General features: G+C 37.2%; 1 protein-coding gene across 2 annotated transcripts in view; it reads right to left on the bottom strand.

Moving 5' to 3' along the window:
- The window catches only part of XRCC4 (X-ray repair complementing defective repair in Chinese hamster cells 4), a 326,363-nt gene that overhangs the window by 111,404 nt on the left and 203,774 nt on the right, over positions 1–11,185 (bottom strand). Inside the window, exon 7 of one of the 2 annotated variants that reach the window (XM_006889867.1) lies at positions 172–180. The exons of the other annotated variant lie outside the window; for it this stretch is intronic. Coding sequence (XP_006889929.1) covers positions 172–180 — 9 coding nt within the window. The remainder of the gene's footprint in view (positions 1–171; positions 181–11,185) is intronic. 2 annotated transcript variants of the gene reach the window in all.

Genomic DNA, 11,185 nt, shown 5'->3' with positions numbered 1-11,185 from the left:
AAAGCACAAGGAAGAATTCAAGATACTAAAGAGCTGAACAGAAGATTCCAAAAGGCTGCTCGGAATGACAAAGCAAAATACTACAATGAAATGTGCTAGAGTCGGAAAATCAAAAGAGCCGAACTCGCTCAGCATTTCTTAAGCTCAAGGAGCTGAGGAACAAGTTCAAACCTAGAGTTGCTGTAATCAAGGATGCTTCAACAGTTAGAAATAAAAAAAAAAACACAACAAAAACTTCACAACTGGCCTAATGGGCAGTATCTTGCTCTCCCACACTTATTCATCATCCAGCTCTCAGATGATCACAATAATTAAGAAGATCATGGCCTGGATCATGTGGTCAGTCTTTAGACTGATACTACTGCTCTCTGGCACTCCAGATAGGTCCTTTACAGAAGATTTTTTATTAGTAAGGTTTTTTTTTATTTGTAAGGAAAGTGAAGCCTAGAAAAGTTAAGAGAGAAGTCTGAACTTCAACAGGTAGTAATAAGGAGTGATGTCAACCACAGTCACAGGCAGCCAGGTTTCAGAACCCCCACTCTACACCATGATAGAATAGATTTCCTCAGGAAGTTAATCAGATAATTTTATCTGGCTGAATTTCTCTATGTGAATACAGCTCATATGTTATCCCCTGTGGTATGAAATTTCCAAGAATATCTTGGCTGTAGGTAAAAATCATAAACTCAACACTGAATCTACATAAAAGATTCTGACAGAGAAAGCGGATATTTTTAAAGTGGCTTGTAAGCAGGTCATACAGCCCCAAGCTAAACAAATTCTATGGTTTCAGATGAAAATAAAATACATGCCCAGAACAGGATATCTCTTTCCCATGACAAGAGCTAAAAAGAACTAGCACATACTGGAAGGCTTTCATTGGACGGTATCAGACTTTCCTGAGTGACAACCCTTCTGAAAGTACAATCTGGAAAACATACTATTAAACTATATAACTACATGCCAAAGTCAGGAAAGAAAAACATATTCCATAAAGTGAAATAATACAAAATTAGTTTTATTCATCCACCATGGTAGGCTGATACCTAAAGTAAACTAATTCACTATCACTAAGTAGCCTTCCACACATGTGGACCTCTCATTGTGTTTCTGAGGCTGCAAACCTTAAGGAGAGGAGACTATTTACATGTATTTTTTTTCTCCAAGGAAACAGGGCAGAGTCGAACTACCAGAAAAATTCAGCCTTCAGCCTTTCGGAAAGCAGGACAACAGATGTGTTAGGATCTCTGTATAAAGGTTGTTAAGCAAGACTAACTTTGGTAAAAAAACACATTTACCAAAAAGCTTTGAAAAGAGATGAGGTTTCTTACTATAGAGTAAGAAAATATCAATGTTCTCCCCCTTCCCATATATTCCTCCCTTTACCTTACAAACATACTCATACTCACTATTCTTCAGATAACTGTTCTTATCTTCTATTTACGAGTAACACTGCCCTCTATCCAAGATAAGGCTTCCAGGGAAACCTCCCTAAATTCTTTATTATGGCATTCCTTAGCTCAATACCTTGAAGAGTTCCTGTTACACAAATTGAAAAGTTCAAATAAATCAGGTTATTATTTCATTCCCTTTCTAATGTGCGTTCTTCCTACATATAAAACTTTATTTGCAATTATATATACTTTGTAAACTATTTACCTTCCACCTGTCTTTCTGACTCCATTAATTTTGAAGCTTAACATCAAGAAAACAAACATTCTCATCACTGGGCCAATTGGCAGCATCATGATAGATGGTGAAGATGGTTGACAGCTTCAGTTTGCTTGGCTCTACAATCAACACTCTTGGTACCAGCAACCAGGAAATGAAAAGATGAATTGCATTGGGAAAATCGGCTGTCAGAGATCTCTCCAAAATACTGAAGAGCAACAAGCTTGGCTCCTCAGTCTACACTCTTGGTACCAGCAGCCAGGACATCAAGAGATGAATTGCACTGGGAAACTCAGCTATCAGGGACCTCTCCATAGTACTGAAGAGCAACAACGTCAGGCTGAAGACTAAGTGTGCCTGATCTGGAACATAATCTTCACAATTCTGTGTTATGTGTGAGAGAGCTGGATAGTGACTAGGGATGATAGAAAGAGAACTGATGCCTTTGAGCTGTGGTGCTGGAGAAGAGTATTGACTATACTATGGACTGCTAGGAGAACAAACAGGTTCATCCTGGAGAGGGTCAAACCAGGCTGCTCCTTGGAGACCAGGATTCTGAAGCTTCATCTGATATACTCTGGGCTGTTGCAAGGAGGGGCCAGTTCTTGGAGAGGGACAACATGTTTGGGAGGGTGGAGGGAGACCCTCGATGAGATGGATCGATTCAGTGATTCGGGTAATGGGTGTAGGTGTGTTGGAGACCATGAGGTTGGCAGAGGATAGAGCAGATTTTAGGGCTCTTGTACATGGGGTCCCTATGGGTCATAGGCAAGTTGACGGCACATAACAAGAACAAGAACAAGAACAAGATCAAGAACAAGAACAACATACAATATTTTATATGGGTAGCTAAGTAATCTGTTAGGGATATAATTTGTTGCTCCAAAGATTCTGATGTGAGTATAATTCCTACTGTTAATAGGTACCAAAAAAAAAAAAAATAGCAACCCTATCAACAAGAGATCTAAACTTGTACCATTCTCAGAATCTCCGATATGCTCAATCTATTGTACTAGTCACTGTATCAATTCATCTCACACAAAATCTTCCTCTTCTTGCTGACCTTCTTTACCAAGCATGATTTCCCCTCTCAAGGACTGACAACTCTTGACAATTTGTCAAAATATGTGAGATAAAATCTCACCATCCTTGCTTCTAAGGAACTTGGAATTTGCACTTCCTCCAAGGCTGATTTCTTTGTTCTATTGTTAGTCCATAGTATATGCAATGCTCTTCATCAAAAACACAATTCAAAAGCATCAGTTCTTGGTTCTCTTTATTCACTGTGTAATTTTCACAAGCACATGAGACAAATGAAAATTACTATGGCATGGTTCAAGAACACCTTCATCTTCAATGTGACATGCTTGTTTTTTTTTTTAAAGTATTTTATTAATTTTAATGAACATTTATAGAGATTTTGGATTTTCATTCATTCATTGTTGCACTTTTTTCTTTACCTTCCTCCCCCCAGTTTGCTCCTCTCTTTGAAAAGCAAAAGATAAACTTCTTCATTGGTATATAACCCCCCCGACCCTGACCCTTCCCCCTCCGTCCCCGCACCCCAAATGCACTCAACTATGGAACCTTAATTCTGGATTCTGATGATAATCATAATATGCTATCATATATCACTTTTAAACTATTCTCACCCTCATCTGTTTCAATTCAGTATAATCTATCGAGTTTTTCTCAGTCTTACCCTAACCCGATGTCAGTCACTTTGTACAACAGTGCCACCATGCAGTATTTGTCCTTTTGTGACTGAGATATTTCACTCAGCATAATGTCCTCCAGGGTCACCCATTTTGAATAATATTGCATGAGTTCCTTGTTTTTCAATGCAGCATAGTATTCCATTCTGTCAATATACCACAGCTTCTCTATCCATTCGTTTGTTGATGGGCTCTTAGGTTGTTTCCAACTCCTAGCTATTGTGAACAAAGCCACGATGAACATGGGTGTGCATATATCTGCTTGGATGTCAGTTTGGTCTCTTTAGGGTATATTTCCAGTAGTGGAATTGCTGGGTCAAATGGTATCTCTATTTGCAATTTTTTGAGAAACGGCCACACCATTTTCCACAGTGGTTGCACCATTTTACACTACCACCACCAGTGAATAAGGATTCCAGTTCCTCCACAACTGCGCCAGCATTTGTTGCTTGCTGTTCTGTTATATTTTGCTGTTCTTAACTAGGGTGAGATGATATCTCATAGCTGTTTTGATTTGCGTCTCTCTAGAGCTACGGATTTTGAACATTTCTTCATGTGCTTGTTGGCCATCTGAATGTCTTCTTTCGTGAAGTGTCTGTTCATATCCTGTGCCCATTTTTCAACTGGATTATTTACCTTTATCTTGCTGTGGTTCTAAAGTATTTTATAAATTCTAGTTATAGGTCCCTTATCTGACATGTCATTACCAAATACTTTTTCCCAGTCTGTGGCTTCCCCTTTAACCCTTTTGGAGAAGTTTTTGGATGTGCATAGGGATTTGATTCTTAGAAGGTCTCATTCATCTGTTTTACCTTCTCCTGGTTGTAGATTTTTTCATCATTTTATACTTCCACCAGCAGAGAATACGGGTTCCAGTCTCTCCACACCCTTGCCAAATAGTCATAGTTTTAAAAAAATAGTCATGAATACTTAACAACTTTATGGCCTCTTAAAAATATTATTATTAAATATATCCATGGTATTCCTATTAATGTATTAATTGTAAGTTCTATTTCAATATAATTTCAAGGTAATATGATTCAGTAGAGATTAAACAGGTTTTTAGAAAGTATTTCCATGTTCATACTTAGACCAAATTTTATTATATTCCTCTCAGACTAATTTATACAGTTAAAATTACTGACAAGTTTAAGCTTCTATTAATTTTTCCTCTTAATAGGAAGCTATTACAATTTTTTTTTTAGTTTTCAGAAAAGAAAATGTATCTTTTATTTATGCTTTTATCATTTGAAAGGCTTTCTTTTCATGACATTTTATAATACTTGGTTTGATGATACTTTATTTTTCAGGTATCTTAAGGAAACTACCAACAAAAAAATATGTTAGTACTATTTATGTGTAGCTTTTAATCAAAGAAATGTCCCCTACTTGTATTTTTAATTAAAAAAAGGTATTTTATTATTATTTGGTAAACTCAAAATTGAAATTCTTTAACAAACCATATATTATTATAAAATATTACTAAATATAAATGAAGTATTTTCTGTTTATATTCAAACTCAGAATTCCAAGTTATTGTCACTGAGTCAGAATCAACTCCTAGCTGGTCCTCCAGGAGATTTCATAAGCTGAATCTCCTGAGAAGAGACTGCCTATCTTCCTCCCGTGGAGTAGCCTCTGGATGCTTTTTCCAGTCTCACAGTCAGAGAGGTATAATAATGTGGTTAACTTCATGTCAATGAGATTATTCTGCAATTTTTACATCTTATTCATAAAGTTATTAGACATTCATTTTCCAGTCTCTTTCTCCCTTCCCCACTCATCTTCCATTTAACCAATTAAGGAAAGCCTTCTAGGTGATGGCAAAGTTACACAAGATCAGGAAAAGTATAGTTCCTACTATCCTGTTAAATTTCTTTAACTCTCTGACTCTTCTTTTCCCTAAAATATTTTCCTACCTTGCTATATAAAAGATTAGCTAGGAATGGAAAGTCAGGACCTGGATACAGAAATGTGAGATTATACCCCCTCCTCCCAGTCTGTCAGTGGTACGGAGTTGTGTTGCCAATCTAAAGACAAGTGGTCCTAACCACTAGTGACTCCAAGGGAGGATGGTGGGCATTCTTCTCCCATGAAATTTACAGCCTCTGAAAACCCTCTAGATGGTCCAGCTATGTGTTGATTCCAGCTTCATGACACATAACAACAACAGTCTGTCAGTTTGCTTACGTGTTATTGAGATGCTGGATGCTATGCTCTAGGGATGGACAAGTATCAGGGGAGCTTCCAGATTCAGATAAACTAATTTGCAGGATAGACCACACACTTCAGAAAAGTACCAATCTTCAAAATCTCTACAAATGCTGGTGAAATATTGTCCAGTATTGTGCTAGAACAGCAACCTCTCAGGATGAAAGACAATCAAAATACAGCTGGGGATGAAATGCCTCCTCTGAGTAGAATCTACCTTAGTGACACAGGAAATGTTTTCAGTCACTGAAAGACCATCACATGCTGATGTGACAAGAGTCATTATGAGGATTAACATCTACACACATAAATTAATAATTGGAGTTTGAAATGTATGAAATATGAATTTAGGAAAATAGGAAGCTGTCAATGGGAAAGATCAATATCCTAGGAGTTAGCTAAAATGAATTCATATTAGCCATCCTGACTATGACAATTATAAGTTCTACCATTCTGGGAGCAATAAATTGAAGAGGAATGATTTCACATTCACTCTTTATAAAAATATTTAAAAATCTATCCTGAACTACAAATGCTGGTAGTGACAGAATAATATCCATACACATATAAGGAAGACCTTTCAATACTATTATTCAAGTATACACACCAACACTAAAGTCAAAGGAAAAGGATTTTTTTCTGCAGTCTGATGTGTTGATTGTGGCTCCAAGTAATATGAAGATGTCAGATTCAGTCTTTTCTCCATCTTTTTAACAAATGGTGTTGGCAAAATTGGAAAGCTATCAGCAGATGACTCAAGCAAGATCCACTATGGAAGGTAGTCTGCCACTTTATAAAAAAGTTGGTAATAGAAATACCATATGATTCAGCAATTCCATTACTGGAACTATGTCATAATGAAATCAGAGTCACTATCCAAACAGATGTATGCACACCCGTGTTTATTGCTCTGTTATTCACAATAGCAAAGAGATGGAATCGATTCAAGGGTCCATCAACAAATGAATGGACAGAAAAACTATGGTATATTCACACACTGGAATACTACGCAGCACTTAAAAGCAAGAAATTTGTAAAAAACTACACAATATGGGTGAACCTAAAGGACATTATGCTGAGTGAAGTATCATAGAAACAAAAAGACAAATACTGTATAACATCACTGGTATAAAACAGGATTGACATGGAGGTTTAGGGGAAACTAAGAGGGGACAGATGAACGGGGGATAAAAAAACTGTTTAAAAGAAATATATGATTAGGTATTATTTGTACAACAACAGTCCAGAAAGAGAGGTGCATAGCAAAGTGGACTGGGGGAGAAGTGGGGAGAGAGGGAGGAAAGTGTGCAACAATGAATGAATAAAAATCCTACATTTCTGTAAACCTTCATTAAAATAACAAAAAAAATCAATATTTATCCTTCTGTGTAGTTTCAAGAAACAATCACTGAGAATTTTATCTTGAAATGAGGTGGCTGGTTTTATTGGCAAACCTATAATAATGCATATGATCAATCTTTATGTAATTATTTTGAGTTGCAAACACAATTAATAAATCATCTTTGAAGTGTGCTGACCACAAGCAGTATACTCTGGAGCAGAGCCAAGGAGCATTAATCAAAACAAGCAGCAAGGAAAGTGAGAGCCAGCCTGAACAGTTAGGTAAACACAGAGTGAGGCTAATAAAAACCTATCTCGGTTTAAAGCCACCACTATGTTTACTTTTGAAACAAAAATAAACATTATGATAAAATTAAAGTTACATAAAAAATGAGGCTTGCTCATGACTTCTAAAGTAAATATATGGCAACTATACATTCATTTCATGTCCCTAATTTGACACTAAAGGGCTTAAAGTTCAGCCACTAAAAAAATTCTCAATTCAATATATGAATATGATAAATCGCAGTCTCTGTTTAAAGTTACACAAAATGAGAATTAAGACATTTAAGTGCTTAAAACATTGCCTGGCATACAGCAACCAAATAAATATTGGTTAATACTGTTAACTTTGAAGAAATATAATAGACAAAAACCACAGTTTTTGTGGTTTTTGTTTTACTGGTTTTCATGCAGTCATTCATACATGTTCTATTTCATAACAATAATTACCATTGTATAATGCCAGTGGCCTAGTACTAAAAAGATGCACAACCTCAAAAGCATAGGGTTTGAAACTACCAGTTGCTCTGTGAGAAAAAGGACAATCTCCTCCTGTACAATTTACTGCCTCTGAAAACCCACTTGAAAGACAGCTATGGATTTCGTTCTGATTCAGTGACACACAATTAACAGTGCGATTATTTACAATGTCCTATGAAAAACTCACTCTACTCTCCCTCTCCCTTCACCTTACCCCACCATTCACTAATCTCTGTTCCTTCTTCCTCCTTGCCTTCTGCTACTGCCTGTCAATTCTCTGCTACGGTTACATCTGTGGATAAACTTTCCATGGCCTTACAAGTAAGATTCAAAATCATAAATTTATCACTTGCCTTTGGCAAGTATGCACCTTCTTTAGGTCTGTTTATCATCTGTGGAATGGGTGCACTCTGGTGGCTGAGTGGAAAGTAGCTGCGCTTCCAACCAAAAGGAATGTGGTTCAAATACAGCAGCTGCTCCATAGAAGAGATGGGCAATCTCTTTCTGTGTGATTTAATGTTTCTGAAAACCCTCTGGAGGATCAGCTCTAAATCAGGGTGACAGCTACAACAACGACAACTTTTCACTTAGGAAGCTCTGGTGGATTAGTGACAAGGAGCTGCACTGCCAACCAAAAGGTACAGTTAGAATCCACTAGCCCCTCTGCAGGAGAAATATTTTCCTCCAGTTTGATTTATTATTTTTTTGTTGTTATGTATCGCCCAGTCAGAAGTGACTCATAGCTGACTCTCCAGTGTGTCTTCGGAGGCAGTAAATCCCACAGGAGGAGATTGCGCATGTTTCTCACATAGAGTGGCTGCCTCTCAGCTTCTTGTCATTTTTTATAATTTAGAAAATACTTTATTAGTTTCTATAATCAAATGTATGTAGATAAGACCTTACATATTTAATACAGTGTGTTTACCCCTGTACAAATGGAAAAAAAAAATAAGTGTAACATTTCTAGACTAATACAATGCCAACTCAACATGGTACAACTACGATACTTTTTCCAAAGTTGACAGCACATCTAGTTTCCAAAAATTCAAATTTATATATATATATGTATATAATACATACATTTATATTTATAAAAAAAGAACAATCGCAGTGTGTTAAGCATCAATAACAGCAACTGCTTTTCCAGGTTCTGCAGTCATTGGATCAAAAATAATAGAGACATCCAGCACACTCTATTAAAAAAAAAAAAGTACAAAACAAAAATCTCAGAAAACGGTAAAGTTGTTACTGTTGTGGTACCCAGCATCATTTTTTTTTAACCTTCTCAATCATCATCTGGAAAGAAAACATTCTAGAATAACATCATTTAAAAAAAATCAAAACACAAACAAAAAACCAAGCCAAAACCAGCTCTGATACAGCACGGTCACTATTACATACCATAAAGCTGGTACAAGATATTTTACATTCCCAGAGGTATGTTACAGTACAGCCCTACATCTATAATACTAGTGGATACAATTAAAAAGGCATTATTTGAGACTTGGTTCTACTTTTCCAGCAGAGGGTCCAAAGGATGCTGTGACATAACTCTGGTACAGAAATGCACCCCTTTTAGACAGGATTTCCTTTCATTAGTGGCACAGTTCTAAGTACTCATTACTCTTCATGAATATCAGCTAAAAACCATTAAAAAGAAAAATCCCACCCAAAATGAATACAACAACAACAAAAACCACTGGGTCCATACAAAGAAGACCAAGTGGAGGCAAGCAGTACACTCAACCTAACTATTATTTTACCAAATCTGTTATGATTGAATGGTGAGAGCTTCACAGAAGAAAGGAGATGGCCACATAGCACTTCAAAGCTTTGGGCCAAACACCAAAACACAGAATCACAGCAACACAGCTTCCTCTGCTGACAACAGGCCTCATCAGCCATGTTTGTTTGCCACATGTAGCCAGGGGTCCTTGTGGATTATTATCTGGAGTCAGAGGTAATCTGGCCCAGGCTGCGTTGAAGGCTGAACTAAACTTGAAGAGTCATGATATATCAAAACTCTGGAATGGAAGAGAGCTGTGGGAAGAGGCCTCAGCCACAAGACATTTGGTCCTAGGTGTTGGCAAAGCAGAGAGCAAGAGAGCAGAGGTTCTTCAATCCACACAGCAGTTCTTCTCTGAACAGCAACAGAGCCAACAAATAGGTGGCAAAGCACAGAAAGTGGACAGTGTTCAAGTAAACCAGAAACACTGACTGACCCACCCGGTGTCTGTCAGGAAAAGGTTGAAGAAAAACCACCGCTACACCCTGCCATGGCCACCAAACCTGTTAGAACTGGAACAATCAAACCTCAGGCAATCTAAACTGAAGAAAGAAAATCTTAAAGGCTATTGTTGATTTCAGGGGGTTGAGGATTGGGTGGGGGTGGGGAGAACGAAGTCAAATATGCCAGCCAGCAGCAGCCAAATGGGTAAAATAGACCATGACATGATCATCTCCCGAATTTGGAGATGAAAAACGACATAGGAACCCTGCTGCTGCACCAATAAAATGAGTCTTTGCAAACTTGCACCTACTATATAACACAAGTTCTGTTGATGGCCAGGCATTTTTAGTTAGAATTTATATACAAATATGTGCACACATTCTTTAAGTGCATAATTTAGAACTAAATTCCTCAAGATTAGAATGAAACACCAGAAATAACCCTACAGAGGAATAATTCAGCTCGAACAACGTGCTACTACTGGAGATGTGGTTTCTTTGCTTCCTGTGTTCTCTTTGTATGCTTATAGCATTTGTAGCCTTGGTGGTGAAGAACCAAAGATAATTGGTGCTGGATAGAGGAGCCTTATTTTTCATTATGGCAGCTTGCTTATTTTGTAACATGGTGTTTGAGCTGAACAAAATCAAGATAGAGTAAATGATCTCCCCTTCTTTGTGGATGAGTAAGCAGGTGATTAAGGATTGGTGCAAGCATCCTTGAACATCTCTAAATAAGCACTGTTTAGCTGCTGCTTGTGTTTGAAGTGAAGCTTCTTATCATTTTACAGCCTCTGAAAACCCACAGGAGGTCAGCTATGAACTGGTTCTGATTTGACGGTGCACAGTAACAACTTCTTACTGACGGTCTCATTATCTCCCATATTGAATTTATGACAATGGTAAACAATCTGCTCATTTTGTATATAAATGATGTAAGCCTGGCAATAATGACTGTCTAGGTGCTAGGCACAAAAGAACAAAGGAAAAGTATGCTTTATGGGAGTATAAATCATTATAAGCATTTTGCAGAAAATCTGTCAAAATATAACAAAGGACAGACAAGTACATATGCCCTCTGAAACAGTAACTTTACTTTGAGAATTTGTTTTAGGGAAATGGTTACTCAAATCTGTAAATTTATATAGAGAACACCATTTGCAAGAAAATGAATGTCGGTAAAGTCTAAATGTTTAGTAGGAGATTACTTAAATAGATTGTTGTTGTTGTGTGCCGTCGAGTCGCCTGCGACTCATAGC

The sequence above is a fragment of the Elephantulus edwardii genome, unplaced genomic scaffold (assembly GCF_000299155.1).
Source record: "Elephantulus edwardii isolate Elephantulus edwardi_28Jun2011 unplaced genomic scaffold, EleEdw1.0 scaffold00082, whole genome shotgun sequence".
Lineage (NCBI taxonomy): Eukaryota > Metazoa > Chordata > Mammalia > Macroscelidea > Macroscelididae > Elephantulus > Elephantulus edwardii.
The sequence above is the reverse complement of the archived record's forward strand: the minus strand, read 5'-3'. Positions and strand labels throughout refer to the sequence as shown.